Source organism: Tetrao urogallus (assembly GCF_951394365.1).
Source record: "Tetrao urogallus genome assembly, chromosome: 10".
In the NCBI taxonomy this organism is placed as follows: domain Eukaryota; kingdom Metazoa; phylum Chordata; class Aves; order Galliformes; family Phasianidae; genus Tetrao; species Tetrao urogallus.
This window is the reverse complement of record NC_136823.1, coordinates 19,237,015-19,262,793: the sequence shown is the minus strand read 5'-3', so window position 1 is coordinate 19,262,793 and position 25,779 is coordinate 19,237,015. Positions and strand designations below refer to the sequence as shown.

Below are 25,779 nucleotides of genomic sequence, written 5' to 3'. Positions count from 1 at the left end.
CAAATGTATTTCAGTGTAACTGAAAAACAGAATTCCACAGTAACAGCAAAGGATTCCCAGCATAGCATCACAATCCCTTAGGAGGTACGAAAGGGAAGATTGAAGTTTGGAAAGCAGCTCCTCAAATTACTTTTCCACATGCCAGTAACAACCATATCTCACTCTAGAAAGAGCTGATCAGCCATCTGCCTGCCCTCAGCAAACAACAGCTCACATGAGCACAGCAGCACCTGTCTGCTGCATCAGCTCCAGCCCCTGATGGGCTGAAAGCAGGATGGCACCCTCAAAAATCTGAAGATTCATTTTTGTCAGGGCAGTTTCAAGGCAACTTTCTTCCAACAGTCTTTTAAGCCTTGTTCTTTTTTAAAAAATTATTGTTTGCAAATAAGGACATGAATAGAAATCACACTCTTCTGTTTGCTTTGTTTTAACTTAAAAAAATACTGAACATGATCTGTTTGTTTATCCTTCATTAAATAGAACTTTGGAGTTTTGAATGAACTATCAAAGTAATGACAGATCACCACATAACAAACATCATGAGCCTGGTGAGCTTCAACCACGCACTCGGCTGGAGACAGCCACTGCTCCTACCACACGAATGGGATGGGAGATGAGAACAGAGACCAGATTTGAAGAATCACCACCACTGAAGCAGAAAACAAAAGATGTCATTATCTGCCCCAGGAAACAAGCGGAGCCCTGTGTGCTGTGTGCAAAGCACCCTCAGCTCATCAGCTCCATCTCCACAGGGGAACCTGCTCTGCACAACACGTGCCACGTGGAATGACAACATTCTGTTGTCCCAGGCAAGCAAACAGGAGCAGAACTTCCTCCAAGAGTTTCATCTGTAAGTGCTGCCTTCCAGGACTGTGAATAATAACAGGTTACTGCCCAGACCTGCTCTTCTTCTGGGCTAGATTAAAATTTGCCATGGTTTTGCATGTCAAAGGGAAAACTGAGGTTATATTCTGATGGATTTCCTCCTGCAAAGGCCAAGTGCAAGGCAGACCACATAGCAAAGCATGTTCCAGAAGCACCAATTTCCAGTCCCCTCTGCTCGCACTATAAAACTTCTCCTTCTGATGTCACACTGCCAAAAACAACTTAAATTTTCATGTCCTAAATCAGAGCACCCGACACATCTAGCTTTTCAGCTTGCATTTCATGGCCAAACAGGCAGAGTAAAGATGAAGTAAATACAAATATTTCCAATATGTTTCAGCTATTTGTGTCAATTATTTTATACAGCTTGTTCCCTTATAAAAGGAATTTCCTTATGCAAGAAATTTGCACGCATCAGAAAAAATATTTATGGATTATATCTGTAACTTGAATGATAATTCCAAATACTAAATGCTAAGGCACTTGCTCTGAGGGTTACTATGCAGATGAAGGAGGAATTTTGTCTCTCCCTCCTTTGAGAGAAACTCTAGGAGCTTATCTAGAAGGAAATTAAATTATTCAGATAATTGGACTGAGCAATGAAGGCAAGGGATGTTGCTGCTTTCAAAGGACATCACATGGCTAAAAGAGAAATTGAAGCAGCATCAAAGACAATCCCACAAATCAGATAGTTCACACAGTACGTACTGCAGGGATTGGACATCTGTTGGAGAAAGGAATCTGCTTTACCTCTGTGTCACTTACAGACACAACGAAGATGCCCACGAACTGCTCAGAACCTTCAGGAGTTGCTAAGCCAAGAAACAAGTAGCAATGGCCCCAAGTCAACAGAAGATTAAAGTGGTTTTGAATTTGGGACTCCCTGGAACCATGGCACCCTCTGACCTCATGACAGTTTTGAATGTTGTCATCTCTGAAGCAGGGATTTGGCATAGAAGGATGTGCCAGCAAAGCAAACTCTGTGCAAAATAGTGATGCTTGGAGCAGGGTCGTCCGTGTGCATCCAGCACTGAGATAAGATGTGTCCTCGTGCTCTGCTTCTGGAACCCAGCACAGGGACCAAGCTGCTCAGCTGCAGTCACTGCACAGCCTTCAGGCAATAACAGCCAACAGCCGCAGCCCGGTTGGGCAGCTCTCAAGCACAGGCAGGCACAAACAGCTCAGGAACCCATTATCAATCCTCAGAACTGTCTAGTGTCCCCTGCTTGACATTCATGATAATAGCAGTACAGTAAGTATCACAAAAGAGACAAACACAAAGCAGTGTATGTCCCCTGTTTCTATTATTAAAACAATGGCTTTTCCCTCCCCCAGGGACTGAGCACTTAGCTTTTTTGAGTTAGAGATAATTTGCCATGTCATTTTTTCTGAAGATTACATCATCGGAGAAAGGCTTCATTTCATTCCTCACTGCTGCACTCCTAAATTGACTGACACACAATCTTGGCATTTTAGGGTATTCAGCGCCAGGCTTCGGCTGCTGGTATAAATCACATTTCTTCACTCTTATTGCATTTTATTCATTTTATACATGACCAGAGATTAGAGTTCAAATGAAATACATTCTGCTATCCTTCTTATACTCCAGATGCTACTAGTCCAGAAATCTTTAATTTTACTCACTTCAACTACTGAATTATTCAATGCAAGGGGAAAAAACAACACGTGATACTCCGAAACTCCAAACAAAATAAGCAGAGGACACTGACTGCAGGAGGGGACCTCTGCCTAACACACCTGTGATGCACACCTGCAGGTACTGCCCAGCAGCACCAATATCTCGGGGCACACATAAACCCTTTGCACCTCCATGCAGGGGTTGGCATTTGAGAAGGTGCGGCCACGAACTGATGATTTCAAGCAGCCTAACACCTGCAGTTCCCCACATCACCAACTCCTGCTTTCAGCCTTCGAGAGAATATTTGTGGAAGTGGCACAAACAACTCAAAGAAAGGCTGGCAAGCCAGCAGGAAGCCAGAGCCCCAAAAAGGAGCGGGGTGCAACCTGAACCTCTCAGAAAGACCTGAGGGAGCCAGCACTGCTCCTGACCGCAGCGAGCAGACTGCATGGCCGCAGCTACAATCCTGCTTCACCTAATAGTTGCTAAATGAACACGAGGCAAAGCTATTTCACATCTCTTCTTGAATTATTAACGTATTCTAGGATAGAAAATAAACTTAGGTCAATTGCCTTCAAGTCGATTCCATTTCTGTTTTATGAAGGAATAAGCAAGAGTGAGTATCGAGTGAAAGGTATCGATTATAGAAATGAACAGTAAGCTAATGTGTGCATAAGTAAATACATAAATGGGCAAACGGACCAGGAAACCAAAAATATTATGACCCTCATAAATATCCCTGTGTAATAAAGCAGCCTTAAGGAACGCTGCCACCTGGACCAGCTGCCTTGCTCTCTGGAATTCACTCTGCAGTTATCCAGGACACAATTCATACGTGCTAATTCACACGTTAAGAAAAGGAAAAAAAAATACGTTCTCCATGAAAAACAATTTAAGATTCTTTAGATTCTGCCCTGACAGCATGGTAGGGCAAACATCTACCATCCCCAGTCTGAGAATTCAAATGTTCTCAGCACAGGTCTGTATCAGACCAGAGAGGTGCTGGCATTTGTTACTTGCCAGGAAAACCTGAGATGTCAGGCTGTGCGTCTCCCCACACTGCGGGGGTCTTTCCCACTGGAGAAAAACAAATAAGGTGTGGAGGAAACACAGAGAAAGCAGCAGAGCATGGCAAGAGGAAGCACCCAGCACAGCCATGGAGGAGCCTGCCCTGCAATGGCGCAGTGCCAGCAGCCTGAACTGGGGCTTGAGCGCGTGGAGAAAACAGATGAAGGAAACCGTACCACAAACTGGCACCTGGGTACTGGGCCATGTACTGAGTGTACTCTGAACAAACAAACACAGCTTTCCAAAGCCTCAGCTGCCCGAGGCCATGCGATGGAGCTGCAGCTTCCAGTCTGCTTGAAGTAGCGCTGGGTGCACAGGGGAATGCAAACTGACGGAACAGAGAAATGACCTCAAACAACCACTGAAACACACCAACAATGCAGATATTTCTATAATTCTACAAATTTAAACTGCAGAACAAAAGAGATTTACTTGCTAATTGTTGTGTCTTCTTAAAGGTTACTTTTTCCTGGTGAAGCAAAAATGTTTGTCCAAGTGGCAATGACTTGGGTTGAGGCTACACAGATAGCACATCATATAAAAAGCCAAACCAGACAGTTTTAGCATTGTGGTGCTGGTAGAGCCCCAGGAACAACACAGCAGCTATGTACGGGTAGAATGCAGAGGCAAGGTGCCATGGGTATCCTATTCACAGCGACCGGAGCACAGCCTGCTCCGTTCTCCCCTGCAGCAGCCAGGCTGGAAAAATTGTTTTTTCCTTAAAGCGTTTTCCTGCACTGTTTCTTTCTCTATGCAAAAAGCACAAATAAATGTGAAAAAGTAACAAACTGACCTTTATTTACAGACAGATCTTCTCAATTGAGAGCGAGCTGTCTAGCAGCACAGAAGTATGCATTTATTCAGTAAAACTTCTAGTGACCTTCCTCTCAGGCAGTCTGCACACACACTGACAGTGCCAGGAGCAATGAGGGGTGCTGCACGCCCTGCCCTGGGCACAGCTCTGCCTGCACACCCTGCTGCTGCCCGGCGGTGCACTGCATGGAGCTGCAGGGGAGATGCGGTCAGAATGGCCTCAATGGAACTGAAGGGCTGGCCTCTAAGGAAAGGGGATGGAAATGTGGAGATGCGAGGAGCCTCTGCCACGGCTGTGAGCACCCAGGTTGGCTCTTTTTGCTCCATGTGCTCTTATTTGTGCGGGCAGTTGTGGCACAGTGCAGGCGGGCTCCTCTGCCACGCTGCTGACACGCACAGCAGCTCAAGTTTTTGCACCATGTTGTCATGGAAATGCAATGTCTGCAGGTGCAGCTGAGAGCACGCTGCTGCTCTGCCTTGGCAGTGCTGGGGAACGCTGCCAAAATTATTCATAGCTTGGAAATCAGGGAGGTGCAAATGCCCTGATGGCTTCCCCCTATTACATACTATTAACCATTTTGGGCTTTGCAGTTTTCTTTAATTTTAGTGGATGGTAAATGAGGCAAGCCTTACATTACAAAGGCAGACAGCCCTTTCATTTCATCCATTTAGCTCTTCCAAAAATAAAATTTATAATTCAAAATAAATGTGGGCATTTTTATAGGTTTATAATCACACATTAGTAAGTTAATATTGCAAAACAGAAGGAAACCGCCAAGAGCCAAGCAGCAGCTCCCTCAGAAGGGCCAACCCTGGCAGCCCTGCACAGAAGCTCTGCCCACCACACATTTCTCCCCCTTCTTGGTGCTGCATGGAGCTGCTGGGACAACATGCACACAGCACCTGAGCCAGTCCTGCTCTGTGAGCCTACATCTTCCCCAGCCGTCAGCTCGGGCTTAACAAGGAAAAAAATAAATGCTATTTCAGCCCATGCTATGCTCCTAATGAAAAGCAGGACTCCACGCAGAAGATTCATTTTACAGAGCAAGCTTCAAGTTTTTTTCTGGCCTTTCACCTTCAATTTTGTCTTCCCCACTCCAGCCGTATGAATGTTTTATTTATATCCCGTCACTTCCACCCTGTTGGAAGGCATCTTCTGAAATAAGATTGCTCTTTTTCTGAGACAGCCTAGTTAATAGATTCCCTTCGCATTCACTTTTCAGCAGCTGAACCTCCTTGATGCCCCGACGTACCCAAACCATCACACCGCCAAACAAAGTCCTCCAGCCCTCCCAGAAGAGCAAGGCCCCATTCTCCTCCACAGCAGGGAGCCACATCTGTACACCATGGTGAGCCATGACTGAGCACACAGCTTGGTGGTACTGCAGGAAGCTACATGCAGTCCGATGGCGTCCTGCCGTGCTATGCTGCCACTGGGCACTTCACCACACCAACTTCTTCACCTGGTAACATTTTCTGGCTAAATTGATTCCTCATAATCCTACTGACTTCTTATTCAACTCCTTCTTCAGGCTATCTATTTCTGGGAGCATCTACTCAATGCGAACGCTGGTTCCATCCCCACAGCTCTCTCAGAGCAGTCTCCACCTGAGAGATGAGGAAGGTCCCCACTAATGGCTTCCATGTGGGATGTGAAAGCAATAAGGATTATTCTACATGAGAACAACCGGTGTGCAAAACCTCAAAGCCATCCCAGGAAAAACACCCTGCTCCTCTGACACACCAAAGAACTGAACTGTGCCAGCAGCACTGCTCTTTCTGTGCTAAATGTGGTCATCTTGGGTTCCCTCCATTGCTGTGGCCCTACTGTAAGCTCAAAAAAAGCCCATGGGAATCATTCAATGTCAGCAAAGTTCAACTATATTGAAAACAGATTCCATATATTTTGCATATAAAATGAGATCTAATTCTGCTTAGAGACCTTCAGGGGAATTCAAAGTGCAAAATGGTGTCAGCAGAGTGCAGGGGCAGAAAAGGGCTAATCTTACTCATCTGATGTTTCTTTTAAGACCTTCAGAGAGTAGAACAAACAGTGATTATTAAAGCACACTGTTACATATATATATATATACATATAAAAGCAAGCCAGCTTCTGGTTGACTTTTCAGATTATAATGTAATTATTATTTAAAACAGAGTATTTACATACTGCTTTTGCTACTTAGAACCAAACTTGCTGTTACTGGGAGCGTCCTCTCCATTTAACATTATCACAGTGCTGCACACAGGGTTGCGCGACTGCACAGCTGGGTGCTGGTTTGGGATCTAACACTTGCAGTCAAGCACAAAAAGCACCCTGCAATTCTAGCCAGCCAGTTACTTCTACTGGGTCCAGATTTATTTATTACTATCAGAATTATTTCGCTTCCTGAAGCTCAAATGTAAACTGAGTGTTTTAGAGCCTCATAAAGAATGGTTGGAGTCAGAGGACGGCAGGCTATGAAGGCTTTGCTGCCATCGCAGACCAGCTGTCCTTAGGAATTTAAACCCTTGCAAATGAAGAAAGACAACTCCTCATTAAAAAGTTACACGTTTTCCTTTTCTGTTAGTTACTCAAGGATGCATTTCTATTTTGGTGTGGTCTGAGTGCTAAAAAGCACCCAAGGGCAAAGAGAAGTGGAGCAGGGTGAACGTGCTGCAGGACGGGAGGCTCGACAATGCAAACTTCAGCGTTTTCTGAAAGCAAGGCTGTGCTCTTTGTGACTGTAACACGTCTTCCTGACAGGACAGTAAGGCCTGTCAGCCATCCCCACCCCAATCCCCTATTCCAAATGCAGCACAGTGGCTGTTCTGCTCTCCAGCTCATAGCATAGAATCACAGAATGGCCTGGGTTGCAAAGGCCCACAGTGCTCATCCAGTTCCAACCCCCTGCTGTGTGCAGGTCGCCAACCAGCAGCCCAGCCTGCCCAGAGCCACATCCAGCCTGGCCTTGAGTGCCTGCAGGGATGGGGCATCCACAGCCTCCTTGGGCAGCCTGTTCCAGTGCCTCATCACCCTCTGTGTGAAGAACTTCCTCCTAATATCCAACCTGAACCATCCCTGCTGCAGGCATACGGGCTGCAAACCACTCATCAAGGACACAGAAATGCTTTGCAATTTTTTGAAGACAAATCGTTCACATTTTACAGGAGTGCACTGGTTGGTGTTAAATTTATCTATTATTTCATCGCGTCCAAGTTTGCATCCAATTAACTTTAGCCATCTAAGCCTTGTTGCTACTAATGTATCTCAATTAGAACAAACTGTCGGCATGGCAACTGCTAAATCCATCATAACTCATGGATGGGGCAAGCTTGTTTGTGGCTTATGCAATCCTTGAGTTTCCACAGCTCACAGATGGGCATTTATTGTTAGGTTAAACTGGGAATGGGTAATCCTGGAATAGAAGATGATTTCGGTGCTTGTTTATTTGAGACTTCATTACAAGCAGCCAATCACTTTAGGAGCTGAGGAGTTTCATCCCACAACCCCCCGTGCTGGTGGGCAGTTAGGAGACATCCTTGCCTGTGAACCAAATCACAGCACCAAGAGCTTCCACTCCTAATTAGCAAATACGGCACTTATTTCATTACGGCGCTAAACTGAATCTCTGTCTCACTTAATGCTGCAACGACAGCTTACAGCAATAGCCAAGCCATTTTCCAATAGAGTCTAACGAGGTGACACTGTGTGCTGTGCTGCTGCACAACAGCTGCACAATTCCTCATTGCCAGCTCTGAATTAACTCAGAAATGGACTCCAATGCTTCACACCTCTGAGACAGCATTACAAATTGCCAGGAGTTATTTAGTGCTCCATACCTGCAGTTTCCTTTGGGGTACTTGCACAGAAAGCAATCAGGAATATTAAAGGATAACAACAACTCGAGTCTGAAGCCAATACAGCTAATGTTTAACTAGTCATGGTCTGACAAAAGTTAATGACCCAAGGAGCCAGTTCTACATCTATACTTTATTAAACGTTTTACATTAAAATTATTATGCAGATTTATACAGATAATCTTTGGGATCCCTTCCAACTTAAGCCATCCTATGCCTCTATCTATTGCGTATTCACAGCACACCTGTCTTTATTCTCAACTGAGATGTATTTACTGCCTCCTACCCCTTCCTAGGCATCAAGAAATAAACGCTGAGGATCTGGCGGTTCCCTTATCGCTCATGACGAAGCCACAAGGAAGCCAGTGAGAACAAGGCTGCATTTGTGCAAAGCGAAGCCTCAGTCAGCAGCCCAAGGGACACGGAGCATTACGAGGAGGAATTTCTCTGTGCATGATTGCAATCAAATCAAGCCGCGCAGCCCCCAGGGAAGCTTGCCCTAACAGACTGCCTCCACGTCCCACCTCCTGCTCCCTGCACTCAGCAGGCACTGTGGCTGTGTCCAGCAGTGAGTCCTCCCCTCCCAGCCATGCTGTCACCTATTTCCTCCCCAGCACGTCTTGCTCAGCCCCGGTTGGAGGTGGCTGGCTGTCAGCATGGCCTTCCTTTCCATCTGGAATCATTAACAGATCTCATCCTCCAGTCAATAAAATGAGCTAAAACTACATTGATTCTGAAGTTCTGGAGAATCAAAACACTCCATCTTCCCACTTGAACTTCCCTAGTGCTCCAATTAAGGTACCAGAACAAATCTTACCCGCTTGCTGACACCAGCTCCAACAGTGCCCTCTCCAGCTGTAATCACGCTTTGAGCACTGACCACCTTGCCTACACTAATTGATTTTCCTGTTACCATTTCCTAATGCAGTCTAGTTTTAAGCTTTTAAATGCATTTTACTCCTCAGTTTACTGCTGAAGTATTGTTGCTAGTTACGTTCTTAGCAGGAGCCGTTCCTCCACTAAAAAGAGCCCTGTTGCCTTCAAATCTTATTCAGCTGTCTCCATTAAGTACTCCAGGTTGCTCTGATGTTGAAAATGCAAATCACAGAATAAGAGGAAGACGACAGCATATTGTTCATCTCGTATTTTGTCCTCCTACTCCCTCTACATTCTTTAAAATAAGCGTCTCCGTCTCTAAGTATAAAGCAACGGAGATCGTGTGAACGTGAGATATTAAAAGTACAACACATACATTATTTTTTCAGTTGCTATAAACACGGAATGAACATTACTTAATCAGAGGGACTGTATGACTCAGGGGCACAGGCAGGGTGAAACCTGGGGTTTCCCGCTCCAGCAGAAGGTGGTTAATGGCTGAGTGGATTGCATTTAATGGGCAATTAGCGGTACAAGACAGACAGTTAGGGCTGAGCGGAAAACATCTTTGTAAATATGAGTTTCACCTCATTTCCCCAGCCTGGGTTTTGTCACCACAGACATGTCAGCCATTTAAAGGCCAAATGCCAACACAGAATGAATAATCTGGTGCTAAAGTGCCTGACATCATTAACTGCAAAGTGCTAAAGCTGAGAAACCCTTCATACAACCTTGGCAATTAAAGAGGTCAACAAGCTCTCCCTGCCACAGCAGATGACCCTATCAACATAGGTTTGGTTGGGGAATATCTGCCAGAAAAGGGACCTTGTCTCATGAATACTGTTTTATACCACTAGAGCTCGCAGGGTAAGTTCCAGCTGCAGGCAAACACTTGCCCAACTCCACTATTCAGTCTGGGAAGGAAAACATTTGGATCATCAGTCACTGCCACAACACAAAGATGGCACATTAGCAATAGGAAAGTTTAGGATGGAAACGACACCAAGCCAACTCAGTGCAGAAGGGAACACTGCAGCCAAACCACAGCCCCTCTTCCATTAAGCACAGCACCTTCCCAGCGTGATCCCTTCCTTAACAGGGAAAACAACAGCACAGAAACAGTTTCCCTACAATCTATTCCCCAAGATTTCCTTTTTTTCTCCCAATTCATCTCCTGGCTCGCACAATACAAGCAGCTGCTCTTCTGCACGCTTGCAGGCAGCCCTCCTTTGGCAGTGGCAGACTAAGCCCCTTCTCTAAGAGACACTCTGCATTTGTCATAGGGTATCAGCCCCCAGCGACAGCTCCCAGCCACTCTATGCTGCACCGACAGCACAACACACTTCTGGAGCCACCTACAAAGCCATTGGGGCTGGTGCCAGCTTGGGTCCTGCTCAGTACACCCAGCACCACACCAGGAGGGTGGGGGACAGGGACGAGGGGCAGCGTGGCTGCAGGTCAGAAGGAAGCTTCACAGCCCGTGTCTGTGAGGGATGTGAGCACACATACAAAAAAGCCTTTGTTTCAAAATGTAGAAATGTGCTCCAAATCAGTTTTGAAGGGGTACACATAGGACACAAGGTCTCCTTGTTTCTTTTTAACCTTCTAAGTTTATGCCTCAAAGACAAAATGCAAGGCAATTGCTTTGACTGAGTGCCGTAATTCCTACTTTTATTATTATTACATGCCTGCTTAAGCCATTTAAAACAACAAATAAATCCTTCAGGTCAATACTTGTGCAAGCATTTCTTACGTACAGTGAAACCTACTTTTTGGCCTTGCGTTAAAGCGGCCATGCAAGACTGAAAATGCGCCTTCAAGAAGAACTGTTTGCTTCCACTCTGCAAACCCAGCTATATTTAGTCGCTGGTGTGAGCAGAGGACCTGACATTTCTGTTAGAGGACTCTATTTAAAACAAACTGCAACAATCTTCTCCATCGGCAGAGGCTTTGCTTGGCTATGCGGGGCACCTCCTCACCAGTCCCCGTGACCTGGGACTGAGCCGAGCTTTGGGCCTCCTGCTCCCATTCTGCTTCTGCTCATTTCCAAATAAACAGAAGAAAAGCAGCTCTGAACCGGTCACCCACACGAGGGCAGTAAGTGAGGCTGCTCCGGGCCCTGCTGACAAGGGTCCTTGATTGAGCACCCCTGCACATGCTGCTTTCATAACCCATTCACACACAGTGACAAAAGTACTTAAGGACCCATTCTTTCTGCTCAAGTGGTTTGACTCCTGCATACAAGTTCAGCAAGAAAACTGAGAAACATCTGCATGGCTTATGTTGTACTGAATAAGCCCGTCATGGTTTTCTTTTTGTCCCTGGATGAGCTTGGAATCAGCAGCCATTATTTCTGACTCAAAATAACATTATTATGTTTCTACAATACCCATGGGGTTCAGAAGCTGGTTATGATCTGCTCTCACAAAGTGACACTTCAGTTCCCAGCGTTCAGCTCACAGCGTCAGCCACGACCTGTGGGATTTTTCTGGAGAGATGATTAACTCTTATTCAGAGGGAAGGGGCATTAATGGCAAACAAAGGTTTCTACAGAAGAAATCAAACTGCTCTATCACAGCACAGACCTAGAGAGTGCCAAAAACCCCGGAGTTCAGCACGGGAAAGACCTCTGTGTAGAGTCCCAACTCATCTACTGAGACCACGAAACAAGGCTCTGCAAAAACACGCACGAGAATCAGCGTTGTAGGAATACAGCAACATCTCAGGGAAACCATGGCATCGTCACCACCTCTGTGGGCAGCCTATGCCAGTGCCTGACCTCTCTTCCCAAGAAGAAATGTTTCCTGATGCCCAACGTGACCCAACGCTGGCACAACCCAAAGCAGGGCACTCCCAGGTGCTGCAAGCACCCCGCGTGATGCCAAGGAACAGTTGCACGGTCAGAGCAACGGCTCTGCAGGAAGGATTATGTTGTCAGTGCAAGTGAGTTTGACATTGCGGAGATATCAAAGCACAAGCAAAGAGAAAAGTTTCGTCAACAACGTAATTGCTCTGCTGGACTCAATGGAGCTGCAATTATTCCTCGCTGAGGTGTTGTCAGTTTGTACTGCAGATAGAAACTGTTGCATAACACAGATACGGGCATGTGCAGAGATTGCTTTTCATATGTAAAACTCTCTTGGCAGCTCTACGTTTTCTATTAAAATAAAGAAAGAACAAAAAAAAGAACCAAAAAAGTACATGTCGACACTATGCATTAAACACCCACATGCTTTTCCCTTTCAAAATTACGTTGCTTTTTAGCCAGTTAAATTTGCACTAGAAATCACAGAATGAGAAGATACCCTCCTTCTACACTTTGCCCAGCACTTGCTGGAAACAAGCCCAGTGCTTGCCCACGCTCACAGAACGTGCAGCACCCAGCACCCACAGCACGGAGCCACCCAGCCCCAGCAGTGCCAGGACATGGGGGGACCACAGCCGCAGTGATCAGGAGAGCCCAGGTTTGTCATTCCTGATGGCTAATGGAGCAAAACTGAATGCAGACTGGAGAGGAGGAGGAGGAGCTGGGTTTGGCTCCCAGTTCAGTAACTCGGTGAGCGCTTCAGCTGCCCGTGGCTGTGCTAGCAGGGTGGAAGAAAGGTTCTCCCTCAGGTGCCAGTGAAATTCTTCATTTGTGGTTTTGCCTCCAGAACCTCTGTGCAGCACTGTACGTGCAGCAGCCACTGCTGTGAGCTGCTCTCCTGGAGCTCTCTGCAGGGAACTGGGGCCCTCTTCAAGGAGAGGGTGCTTCCATCTCTATTGGGTTTTGGTCTCCTCCAGCAGTCCCAATGCAGCGCCAAGCAGCAGCCCTGCAGCACTGTGCTCCTGCTCCCTGGGGCAGCACAAGACAGCGGTGACTGCCCAGTGGGGGGTCAGAGCATTTCCCTCCCCTCTAAACTCACACTCCTTCCCGACTTCCATTTATTTTTTCATCTTCCCAATGAGATTTTTTTCTCTGTTCTCATCACAGAAGGGAATGGAAAAGGCTAGAATTATCACAGTGAAGAGATCCCTCACTTTCTACATCAGACATCAAAGCAGCATGCTCGCAGGCTTCAAAGAGTCCCTTGGTGACTGCAGAACCACCGCAGGGCTGCAAACTTCAAGTAATTCCTGCTTAAATGAATACATCTCCACTACGAGACAGCCACATGCAAATTTAAAAGTAGTATTATTACTCCATTATGAAGATACCTGTTCCAATTTTGTGACAATTTCACAAAATGAATTGATTGTTAATTATCTTTTAGCACTCACCTATATGTTCCTGTAAGGCTATTACTGTACATGCATGAACACGAGGACTGCACTGCTTCTGCCTGGCTAACGGTTGGTGGCATCCCTTCATTGCAGATGTACACCCTCCTCCTCAGGTAATTATGTGGAACATGATTGTGGCCTTGGGCTCTGCCTGCTCAGTGTTTTCAATTAGATTTTACTACAAAAATACATATTAACATTAAAGGAGCATTACAATGCAGCAAATGTGATAAAACAGATCAATGGTAGACATACCTTCTACTCCTGTTGTTTCAAGAATCATAATTGCCATTAATTTACGGCCTTCTGAGAAAGATCTAATTGCTTTAATCATCCCTTATTTCACCCACAGTGTGCACGTCTTCTGCTACCCAGCTTTACCAGCAGCATTACAAGCCCAGGCAGCAGACCAGCGCTCACTGCCCGCACGGCCTCCATGGCCTTGGCTGAGCAGCTGCAGACCTGGGCAGAAGCTCTGGGCTGGAGGAGGTGCTGCAGGGGCACAGAGGATCCTTCTGGAAGAGCCCTGATCGGCGCGTGCTGCGGACGTGGGTACATGAGTGCTTTTGGACACGTTTACAGCCAATATTTCTTCGTTCTTCCAGACACTGAAGATGCCTCTGAAGAGCACGGGTGTCAAATGCTGGCCAAATCCCGGGTGGGTGGTTGTTTTCAGACTGGTTGGAATCCTGCAAGCTTTCCGATGGATGCTGCTCCATTGAGTGGGTGATACAACCACAGGGGGCACGGGGCACATCCCTGTGATGAACACAGAACGACACCCAACCGCCTGCCCTGAACTGCAGGGATGAGTGCTGTGCAAACTGCTGCAGAATGGCCGACGCAACGCTTCTACCCCACGGGTCCTCAACCTGTCTGTTGGATGCTTCAGGCTTCTGTGCAAAGGGAACTGGTATTGCTGTTATCACTGTACTCACTTCCGAAACACTAACACCTTTGGTTGGCTGAATACTACACAAAATGGTTGCTGACAAAAATCCAGAACCACCAGATAGCTCCATAAGTGAGAATTCAAGCTTGTGAAGGACATGTGAACACACGGAGCTACGTTCCCACCAGTCACTGTTTCCTGATCCACGCGGTTCCAAGAAGTTCCGCAGCAACACCAGGCTGCACCAGCGCAGCCCTGCAGCCCCACATCGCAGAGCAGCACAACGTCAGGGAACACGTTCCAAAGAACATGTAATCTGCCTTCTATGGGGCCAGGGTCCCATTTGGGCTGAGGCCAACAGCCAGGGCTCACTGCAGGACAGCCCCGGCCCATGGCACCGCAGGGCTGCGAGGCTGCATGAAACCCCACACATTCCTCAGACCTGATGCTGGATGAAGTTAAGAACTTCAGTACCTGAACACGCAGATCCTCACAGCTCCTGAAAACATAATACAGCTGTAGGCGAACTCTACTGCAGAACAGCGAGAGAAACGAATATCTGCAGTTATAAAGTTCTAAGCAGCCACTGTTATTAGAACCAGTCTTCACTTCTGTTTTGGAAAGCAGGGGCATTATAAAGAATAAATGTTAGCATTATTTAAAGCTATTCATTTCAAAGGGTGATAAATTACATTTCTTTAGAAGAAAGCTACAGCTCACAACCCTTCGTGTGCCCCCACTATGCCAGATTCAAAGTTGTGCTCCAAATGAGCCTCAAAGCCCGATTTCCTCAACCACCCAACAGCATAAAACTCCAGCAAATGTTGTATTGAAATCCTCATAACTCCCAAATCCTTGTATGTATGGTTGCTATAGCAACTGTCATCTCAAGCCTTCCCAGCAGAGAAAATAAGTGTGTGTCCTACCTGGTTAATCGGTATTTGTATTATGGAGAATTGAAGGGTAACTTTGTTTCGCCAAAAAATAGAACAGGGACTGAAGTGCTACTGTGCTAATGTGATATTATTTAATCTGAACAAGAATCCACTTTGCATGTGCCTTGAAATTATAGTATTTATGTAACATTCAACACAATAAGTTAAAACGTTGCTGCCAAATACACTTGGCTTACCCCGCTTACTGATTTGAATAGAAGGAACGTGAAAAAAGACCCAGAAATCTGAAGGAAGGTGGAAGACTACATGGGATCAAGGGCTGCAAGTTTCACAGTGGCTGTATTACAGTTAAAACAAATAAAAAAGCCAAAGGTTAACGCAATCTGGATTCAAAAATAGGCTGATGGAAAGCCAAGAATATATGGTCGGTGTTTTCCCATTCCTCTTCATTTCAGGATGAAGAAAGCTCCCAGCATGGAAGACCACACTGGCTGAAAACCATCACTCACTCAGAGTCATGATTATAACTTTTTTTTACTTGACAAATGTCCTCAAAATACTCCAAGAAGTCCCACTCGCTGCACCTATCCAGGAGCATGCTGACAGCTATCACTGCCTAGCAGACATACCCGGAAATTTATTATTTTAATCTCAGCAGTTACTAAACAAAAGTGAAATCCAATGATGACATACCCCTCATATTAGTTCAATGGCACAATCTGAGAAAATAAGATCTTAGGGGAACATGCAACGCAGAGAACTACAGCTGCACGCCGTGACTGAGAACGAGAACGGACTTCAGACCTGTGCACACAACGAGTTCTTTTAGTCTCACAGTTACACCTTGGCCTGATTCCAAATGACATTTCTTCTTCAAACCGTGATGGGCACAGGAAGCGCAGACCTGTGCACGTTACTGAGCCCAGCGTGGCACTGCAGATCAGACACACTGCCACATGAAGCAGACTGATGCTCAGGTTGGCCATTAAAGGGATCTAGTTCTTCAGTACTACATCCTAGAGATTTAGAAATGTAATGTAAGCAACACTACTCATACATGGAGATGCTGAATTCCCACAAGAGAAAATAGCTTGTGATCTCAGACTTTCATAACCAGGGTTGAACATGGTGAGAAGAAATGGAGAACGAGGTGGTGAGAAAAGAGCCCCAACCCCACGCCCAGCTATTTCTGACACAGCCTCCAACAATTCCTCCTGCCCTGTTAACTCCTCCTAGCATCAACAGCATTACATGGAAGAAGTAAAATGGTACTAAACAAGTGCTGAAAGGTATTGTTTTCTTAACAATAAACTGACTTTTATGTACAGAGACAGCAAGACGGTATTTTAAGAACTCTCTATCACATTGATTTAACTACAGATGGTTTTTCCCTTCACTGTATTTTTCTTTGTTTTTTTGCCATGAAAGCTTAGCCTCTGGTAATCCTTGCTGTGCAAGTCTTAAAAATATTTACTTTAAGAGAGAGTCATAATAATAAAAAAGCAGCTACCAGCACCACCTGCGAATGGATGCTTCCAGATGCATCAGAGCGCATCGCATGCTGCCATACTGCTGTTTTACCACATTGCCTGTAAAAACCTGAAAACGGTCCAACACATAAAGGGAAATGAAAGATCCGTGAGACCCAGCGATCTCAGATGTGTGCCCTGCAGTCTGCCCTGTGGGGACGGAGCACGGCCATGCAGCCCCACAGGGTGACCACACTACCATGGGGCCCGGAAAGGCAGGAGAAGGCAATGGTAGGAGCAGGCACTGCTGACCTACCCAGAGCCTCAGGGCAGAGGGAAGCACAAGCCCCAGGGCTCCCTCCCACCATTCTCTCTCATCTGTACTCCAAGATTTTGGCTCAGTTCGGAGCATTGATCGAGCTGCGCTCCACCTGACCTCACCGAGCAGCACGTGCTCTTTTCAAGTGCTGCTCTGTATTGACTCTGCCGCAGAGCTAGGGCTTTTGTAATTGGTTTAACAGCTTTTTGAGGCCACTTTGCTTCTGGTAAGATGCCCACACATCCACTGAGGATTGAACACAGTTTTATTGTCAAAAACAACTGTCCAGGAGCACAGCAGCAGCGTTTGGCAGCATGGGCCCTCTCTGGAGGAGCAAGACACACAAGGATGGGTGGGCACCACCCTCAGCCCCAAGGCCCCCTAGCCTCCACTGGGAGCTGCTGGGCAATGGGAGGGACCAACTGGCTCCATGCTCAGTGTTTGGTATCCAAGAAAGGATCTGAGTGAAAACATGACACGGTTCCTCCGTCCTACAGAAAAGGCCACAGCAGCATTTTGGAATACATACCAATAGTGACAGGAAAGCACACTAAAAGAAGAATGCACCCTAAAACATGACCCAAAACCCAGAGAGCAACAGAGCAGCAGGCAGGCAGGAACATGGGGCACAACCACCATGCAAGGATCGGCAGCAGCTCACAGGGACCGTGGGCTGCACCCAGCAGCAGGCTGTGGCACCAAGGAAGCCTGACTTCCTGACATCACAGCTCAGCAGGGCAGTTCTGAAGGCTAAGGGCAGACTGAGAGTCTGAGTAAATGCAAGCTGTGAATCTGCTTTTCCCATATACCACCTCCCATATATCCCATAGGTTTTATATCCAGCCTGCAGCACTGGCCCTTCCTCAGCCCTGGTCTCTCCTTTCTCTCTGCTAATGGAATTATTTGCCTTTGATGAAATACTTGCAGCATGTTTTAGTCTTGTTTTTTTTTTTTTTTTTTTAAACTTGCACTGAACAAGAGAGGTATATTTAATATGCTTCCTACCAAACAATATTATAGTTGTATTTATTGATAAAATAAAATAAATCCATACAATGAAAAGCATGGTGTTATATATAACACCATTTCTCAGCTTAAAAGATTGGGCTGCATGAGATTTTCAACATGTACAATTTCCATTTCAGCAAAGACTTGCGTGGCTAAGATCATGCCCAATATTTTCCAGAGAAAACATCTGACAGAAAATCACTAGCAATCACAAAAAAAGTACAACACCCCCTGCCCTGCCAAAAAATAAGAAGAAAAAAGAGAGTAAGAAAAAGAGACAGAAAAGAGATCCAAGAAGCAAAGCCACTGTGCATTGCTCAGTGTAAGCATGAAGGCCTCTCTAGCTGGGGAGGAGAACTGGCACAGCTGGCTCATGGCTCAGATTTGCCACAGCCACACTCAGTGCCCACAGGCCAGGGAGCATCTCTGGGGATGACACCCAAGTGCAGCCACGTGTGTTGTGAGCTGCTTGTCACACAGTGAAGTCACACTGAGGGCAGAACTGCAGTCACAGCCCCAGCGTGTTTGCACGCATTGTGGAAATGGACCTGTGCCCTCCTCACAGGCACCAGTTCTGCAGGGCTGCACTGACACAGGCTGCAAGGCTGTTTGCTCTGCTGGCATCATCTGCACTCGGCGTGAAATCAGATTAATAACATCTTTTGCTGTCCTACCTGAATTCGTGCAAGAATCTTTCACTTTCAAAGCAGTACAGGGTAATTCAGCTCTATAGGTGAACTCATGGTAAACTTAAGATTTTGCTGCCAAATGCTTCCTAATTCCAGCAGCAGCCTTTGACATTCTTCCAGTCTTTCTATCACACAGTTAAATCTTTGCAGACAGCTCAAAGCCACCATCTCGGTCACCTGCAGGCCTGACACGCTCCCAGGCAAGCAGCACAAGAGCTGCTCTGTGCTTGCTGCATCAGACCAAAGCGACACACAGACCCAGCTGGGTTGAAAGCTGCCCGTGTTGTTCCTTATCTCACCCTTGACAAGGAGAGCAGTAGGGTTTGAAATACCTGAGATGTGGCAGCACTCCTTTCCAGCAGAAATCACCGCCCTTCGAGATGCAGCTGGAGCTCAGGACAGACTCTTTACCCTGTGGTGTAAATAAGCCCTGAAGCTGCTGTTAACAGAGCTGAGCACGCATCAGACAACTATGCATTGAATTCAGCACTGACCTCTAGAAGCACAGACATCTCTTAATCATTTTTTAACATTATTTTCTTACGTCTTGTATTTGAAATGACTTAGTTAAGAGATCTCCTTTTATGAACGATATGACAGCTAATTCCCACTTATTCTACTGAAAAGGGACAACTGAAATAGATGCAACAGTAAAAAGAGTGGCTAATACAATTGCCATTGATCATTTGCCAGTTTATCAAATGAAGATCCCACCAGCTAACGGGAGAAGGAAAATAGTGCTGTATGTTGCATGTCTCTGTAACAAGCTAACTGGAAAGCTCATTTGGAAATCTTTGTAAAGCTGGACATCAGCATACAATTTATAGCTGTAATGAAAGCTTTTCTAACAGACGACCGTGAGCTCATTTTCACCTACCTTTTCAGCTGACTGGGCAGTGCCAAAAAATATTGGAATGAAGGCAAGCCATACTATACAGGTAGTGTACATAGTGAATCCAATGGGTTTAGCTTCATTAAAATTCTCTGGGACACCCCGAGTCTTGATGGCATACACAGTACATGTAACCATTAGAAGAATGCTATAACCCAAGGAACAAATGATTTGTAGATCCGTTATGTCACATTTGAGAACTCCTCTGGCTTGATCAGGGTTCATAGTTTTCTGCTCATCATAATCTATAATGATGTTGGGTGGGTCAACTGCAAACCAAATAAAGACACCTAGAAGCTGCACAGATATCAAACTCGACGTGATCGCCAGCTGCGACGTGGGGCTGATAAGCCTGGGTGCTGTCACTGACTTTTTGCCCTGCTCAAATATGCGGTAGATGCGGTTTGTTTTGGTCAGCAGGGCTGCGTAGCTGATGCACATCCCCAGCCCCAGGAAGATGCGCCGGAAGGAGCACACGGCGACGTTCGGCTTGGCGATCATCAGGAAGGTGATGATGTAGCAGAGGAAGATCCCCGTCAGCAGGACGTAGCTGAGCTCCCGCCCCGAGGCCCGGACGATGGGGGTATCGTTGTAGCGAATGAAGGTCGCCATGACAAAAATGGTGGCGATAATCCCGAGCATGGCCAAGAAGACGGGGATCACGGCCCAGGGCGAGTGCCACTCCAGCTTGACGATGGGGATGGAGCGGCAGCCGGTGCGGTTCTCGTTGGGCCGCTCGTTGTAGGAGCACAGCAGGCAGGTGACCTCGTCGGCCTGGTACTGGTACCCATCGCACAGCTCGCAGTGCCAGCAGCACGGCATCCCCTTCACCATCTTCTTCCTCTCTCCCGGTTTGCAAGGCAGGCTGCAGACCGAGGACGGGACTTCTCGCACTCCTCTACCCCACTGCATGTCGTCGATCTAGGAGACATGTGAAGCAGAAGGAGGCTGTTATGTGGGTGTTACCGCCGGACCACGGGGCAGCACGCTGCAACAAATGGAAAACATCACATATGGTCGACTGTGCTTTTCCAGACTGCACACCAGCGCCTTCACGTGGGACTGTAACCCAAGACTATTTACTACAGCCATTTTTCACGTTTCTTAGTAATAAATTTGCGTAGAACGACACAGCACCAGACAAAACAGCAGTGTGAAAACCCTTTTTGCTGCGTGAAAATCAGTGAGAGCACTTGATTTGGCTTATGGGAAGGCAGCAGCCACACTGCGAGACTGCCTTTCGTGCACCCAGAGCCTGGGGCTCCTCACTAAGACCACAGCAAGTGTTCTCCCCTCCTGGAACTACTGCTACAGGGGAACACTTTGAGCAAGGTGGAAATGTACCTAGGGGCTGGAATTGGTGGGAATGTGGTGAGATCTGTAATGAGAGCTGCGTAAGAACTACAAGGTACAAAGAAAACAGTCATCAGTTAATTAGATAATATTTCATTTCAAAGTCACATCCGGCTTCTGAAATACCACGCATGCTTCTGGGAATGCAAATTATCAACGACTGTATTAAGTAAATGGAACACCTCATTTGTTCTGTAGTCCAAAGAATCCTAAATCTGAAGAATCCTAAACTCCAAGTTTAACTCAAAATACTGCACAAAATTTGAGTCACCAATCATTCCAAAATATTCCGGACTGACCAGCTGCTAAGAACCTGGGAGGTTCAGCACTGGAGCTCCCCTGCAATAACCCAGTCTGGGACCACAGGGAGGTCCTGACACCCAGCACCGACTCACGGCACCAGATGCAGCTCAGCCACACAGCAGAACTTCAGAGACTCCTCAACCTGCAGCACATGTGTGTGTGCACAGCTTTTCCTGATGCACTACCTGATCTGCTGGGGCAAACGTAAGTCTAACTAAAACAACATTGCAGCTAATAATTTAGGTTCTTCAATGTTTACACGCTCCAATATTTCCTACAACCGAGGGATTTTAAGGTGAGCTGCTGGAATCAGCTGTCTGTGATTACTGATGTGCGCAGGAAGACTGGGGTTAGGATGTCTTAAACTGAAGGATTAAGGTGCACCCTCCTAATTTAATTCAAAACAGACCCTGTACCAACTTTGTTTCATATGCTTGAAAAACATCAAAGCCACAGACTGCTCAAATATTATAGTATTGAGAGTCTGCAGCCAACGCTACAGAAATAATCCCTCAATAACAGATGTTTGAGAGGTCTGCCCCTGCTCAAGAAACTTCATTAACCTTCAGTGTTCACTGCTTATTCTGAAAGAAAACAAGACCCGGGAACTCTTCCCTACCATTGCACTGAGCTGAAGGCTTGCAGCTTACAGAAGCTGAAGAACGATTCCTCCTTATCACTGCCTTCTATCTCACCTTTCTAGAAAGATGGAAGCTGAGGCAGGGCAACTACCCCTTACCAGTGCTGGTACAGCTACAGAGTGGCACACCAGCCCAGGCTGGAGCTCCCATTTGCTATTACAGCTACTAAACACAGAACGTACTTGGTGCTGGTTTTACAGCACGCATTGATATGAAATGAGGAAAGCATCTACACACATGCAGTTTGACCCAGGCTGCAGCGATGAAAGGGTTCTCACCAATTTTCCACATACCTCAGAGAGCCACAGAGTTATTAATGCATCATCACATCCCCCTACGCCTTCAGACCCAGAGAATTTCCATATTCTCAGAAGTATCCCGTGCATTGCTAGATAGCGGGGACAGCCCGAAGGAATCTCATTCTGCACAGATACTGGTGTGAGGAGATAAACAGGAGATCGGGCAAAATTATGGAAAGTTCTTTTCTGGTCTGCCTGGACCACACCACGATAACTCTGTATCGCTGCCCTCAGAAAGGCTCACGGTGCTCTGTTGCTTCTGGCTAGAAAATTAATAATGAAAACTGCTGTCAGATAAGCCACCTGCCACCGAGGCAGGCGCTGGGAGCGGAGAATCCGATCCAAAGTGGAGATGCTCTCCCCCCTCACACACATGAAGAGTATTTTTGAAGCATTTCACGTCTTTGTAATAAATTAGTGCTTCATAACTGCTTTCAGAAGTGTAAACAAAAGCAACAAACTGTTCAGCTGTACATCGGGAGCGCTGGGAGCTGATGGCTGTACCCAACGTACATTATTCTGTTCTCCTCTTCCCACCCTTTACTGCAGTTTCTGTAAATAGGCTTTCAAGAACCTGAATCTAGAAAAAATTTCTACTGTGTTGAGGAACTGCTACATTCAGTTCCTTCTTTTATTTACTTAAACCTATAAACATGCTTCTATTTAATGGCACTTTTCCCAGTACTTCTTGCCTATCTGAGCTGGAAACAACTTACAGATTTTGCAAAGTTCAGAGTTTCAGGATCAGGACCATAAGAATAATTTTTGTCCACTATTACTGTAATAGGACTGTCAACAGAACAAAACAGCAGAGCATTTCCTTCAATACAGTCTAACTAATACCAGCAAACCATGGGATTGCTGCTGTTAGGCTCAGATAAAAGCAGTATTTTTAAGCAGTCCATATGAAAGCAAGCACTTCTGGTCTTTGCTTCCTCCCTCAGCCACCTCAGCACAGTGCCAGTCCTGCCTTCAGCCTTCCCTCCCAAGACTGGCACCTGATCTGCAACTGCTCAGAATCCGAATGGCAGATGAGAACTGGGAGGACAGGAACTTCATCAGAGCCTTGCCAATTAGCTTTCCTAATGCTGGCGATGCACTGTGCCTTGTGCTCCTCCACGCTGCCCCGTGCTGCCGTGGCACTGGATGCTCCCTGGAGGCTGCACACCACCACGTGTTTCACCTCCTGGGTTCATTTCCAGATGCTGGATCCCACAGGTGAGGCTGCACGTGGCTCTGGGCAGCGAGCACCCAGCACCCAGCAGCAGAGCCCACAGCTCACTGCCCGCTCCATGAACACCTCGGTGCCATGGGATCTGGCCCCAGTGTTAATTCTCATCATGCTCACCACAGAACAAACATTAGCAAGAAATGCTTAGTGTGTCTCATAAGGCCTAGCATAATTGTTCATTTTAATGAATAAAGTAACTCGATATATGTCTGTAATTTAAACATCGCTGCTTCTTTTCTCAGCACCACAAACATTTCTGTAATGAGCTATTTGTTCTGAACCAAATTGTTCCATGCAATGTTTGATTAAAATAGAAGTCAGTACAAAAATAATTACGTTACTGATAATTAACCTTCTCAGGAAAGATAGCTACTTTCCCCAATAGGATGTTTATAACGGTGCTGCCATTAATTTTGTGGACATATTAGGAAACTATTGCAGAGGATTGTGCTCAGATTTATTGCTATCTCACAGACTGCTTTCAGGCTCCTGTCACTAAGTCAGAGTTCAAACAGTTTTTGCACATTCAACTTCCCAGATAGCAATATTTGCATGACTTAGCTCTTCGGGCATAGCTATTAATGTCTTGTAATTAGTTTTTCAATCCAGGGCTTTAACGTGATAACAGTTTTAAGCTAAGAATGTCAACAACACACAGTCAACAAAGCTTCCTGCAAAATATCAACTAAAATCCCTTAAATAGATTACAGCAGCGATAAGCCAAACAACCAGGGAAAGACACAGATCTACCACAACGGCTCACCCAGACCGCCAACGCTGCATTTCACCCACTGCTGTAACTTTTCCCTTCAGCTCCATCCCCTGGGGGCAGTGGCACTCAGCCCTGCAGGAAGGGCTGCTCCCCACCACCCCGTCCGTCCCCGTAGCTGGGGCTCCTAACAGCCCTGGCGCTGCCCCGCTGCTGGGTTCCAAAATGAATCCAGCTTCGGAGGAGCAGCACCAGCACTTCAGTTTTCCCACCGTGCTGAGATACCCATCTGAAATCCATCCAAGTATTCTCCTCTTAAAACAGGAGTTAACAGTCGCTGTGTGTGTCCTGCTCTGGTCTCTCCTACCACTGCCTGCTTTGTGCCAGGGAGGGCTGTGGGCACAGCCACACCTATCATTTAGTCATCGTTTATGCGATGAGTAAATCAGTGTCCAAACCAAAGGCAGTGGAAACTCATCACTGCTCGCAGGCTTGCAGCCAAAACCTGGCAGTTGTGTGCAGTCAGCACAGCTCCTTCAGCTCACACACCGTGCCCTGCTGCCGAACCCGCACTGAGCTCCGAGCCCACCGGGCTGAGATCCCCAGGCTCTATGCTGTAACTGTTTTTTGGTGATCTCACAACAACCAGATCTTAACCTGCACGGAAACATGATGCATCTTCCTCTTCTCATCATACTGCTTGTTTACTTTAATATTTGCAGTCATTTTCCACCCATCTCACCTGCCTCGGTAGCACTGGACACCGCTGCAATGAGCAACAACAGTAATGAGATCCAAAGCCCGTTTGTTCTACATTAAATCAAGGACAATTTCAGCACAGCACTGATTCAGAGAGAAACGCTTAATCTACAGTTTTTGCAAGAATGCTCATTATACATTCCTGTTGACACACAATAAAGCTGAAAATTAATTATTTTAATGCTTTTATATCTGACTACGGCTTCCTGTTGTCTTCTTGGTAATAGGATGGGATGGGATGGGCCATGCATCTTCAGAATTCATCCTGCAGCCCCTGCATAACTTTTCAAATTAAAATAGAACACATACTTCCAAATGTGCATTTATAATAAGCAGTAGTTATCTATTTAAGTTGGTAAGTTAGAGCAAATCTATCTTCTTGAAGTAATCTGAGGGAATTTGTCATCCTGAAGTGGCTCACAATTAGTTTCTGTAATCAGCACCAAGCCTGTTGCTCGGACCAACACAGACTTTTGCTGTCCTTCGTGCTGTGCTCAGCATTGCGTCCCCAGCGTGCTCCATTGCCAGCCCTCTCAGAGCAGACTCGAGGCCAATAGTCTTCTTCCCTACTTCACAGAATAGAAATAAGCTCATGGTGCCTTTAATATTTTACATGCAGAAAATAACAGCTGCCATGGGGGGAGCAACAGTGCCACACTTAGACATCAGAGCCTAACACGGTCATTCAAAGATTAACAAAACCAGCCCCTGCTGTCCACTGTCCTCACGTTGTGGTCACTCAACCAATATCAGAAACTTTTAGGGGAAAATTTGGTTTCCAAAGCTTTTCTTCATTCCCTACTACAACTGACTGTAGAGCAAACCTTGCTGACAAATTATCTGATCTTTCTAAAGGGCTGTAAAGGCATCTAGGGAAAAAAAGGGAAGGAAAGAAAACCCACTGCAAGGCATTATGGGGATATTTATACACCAGA

At 46.3% G+C, this 25,779-nt stretch overlaps 1 protein-coding gene across 1 annotated transcript in view; it reads right to left on the bottom strand.

Moving 5' to 3' along the window:
* Positions 1-25,779, bottom strand: part of GRM7 (glutamate metabotropic receptor 7) — a gene marked incomplete at both ends in the record, with an annotated part of 200,363 nt that overhangs the window by 12,359 nt on the left and 162,225 nt on the right. The window contains one exon of the mRNA XM_079540241.1: positions 19,535-20,470. Coding sequence (XP_079396367.1) covers positions 19,535-20,470 — 936 coding nt within the window. The remainder of the gene's footprint in view (positions 1-19,534; positions 20,471-25,779) is intronic.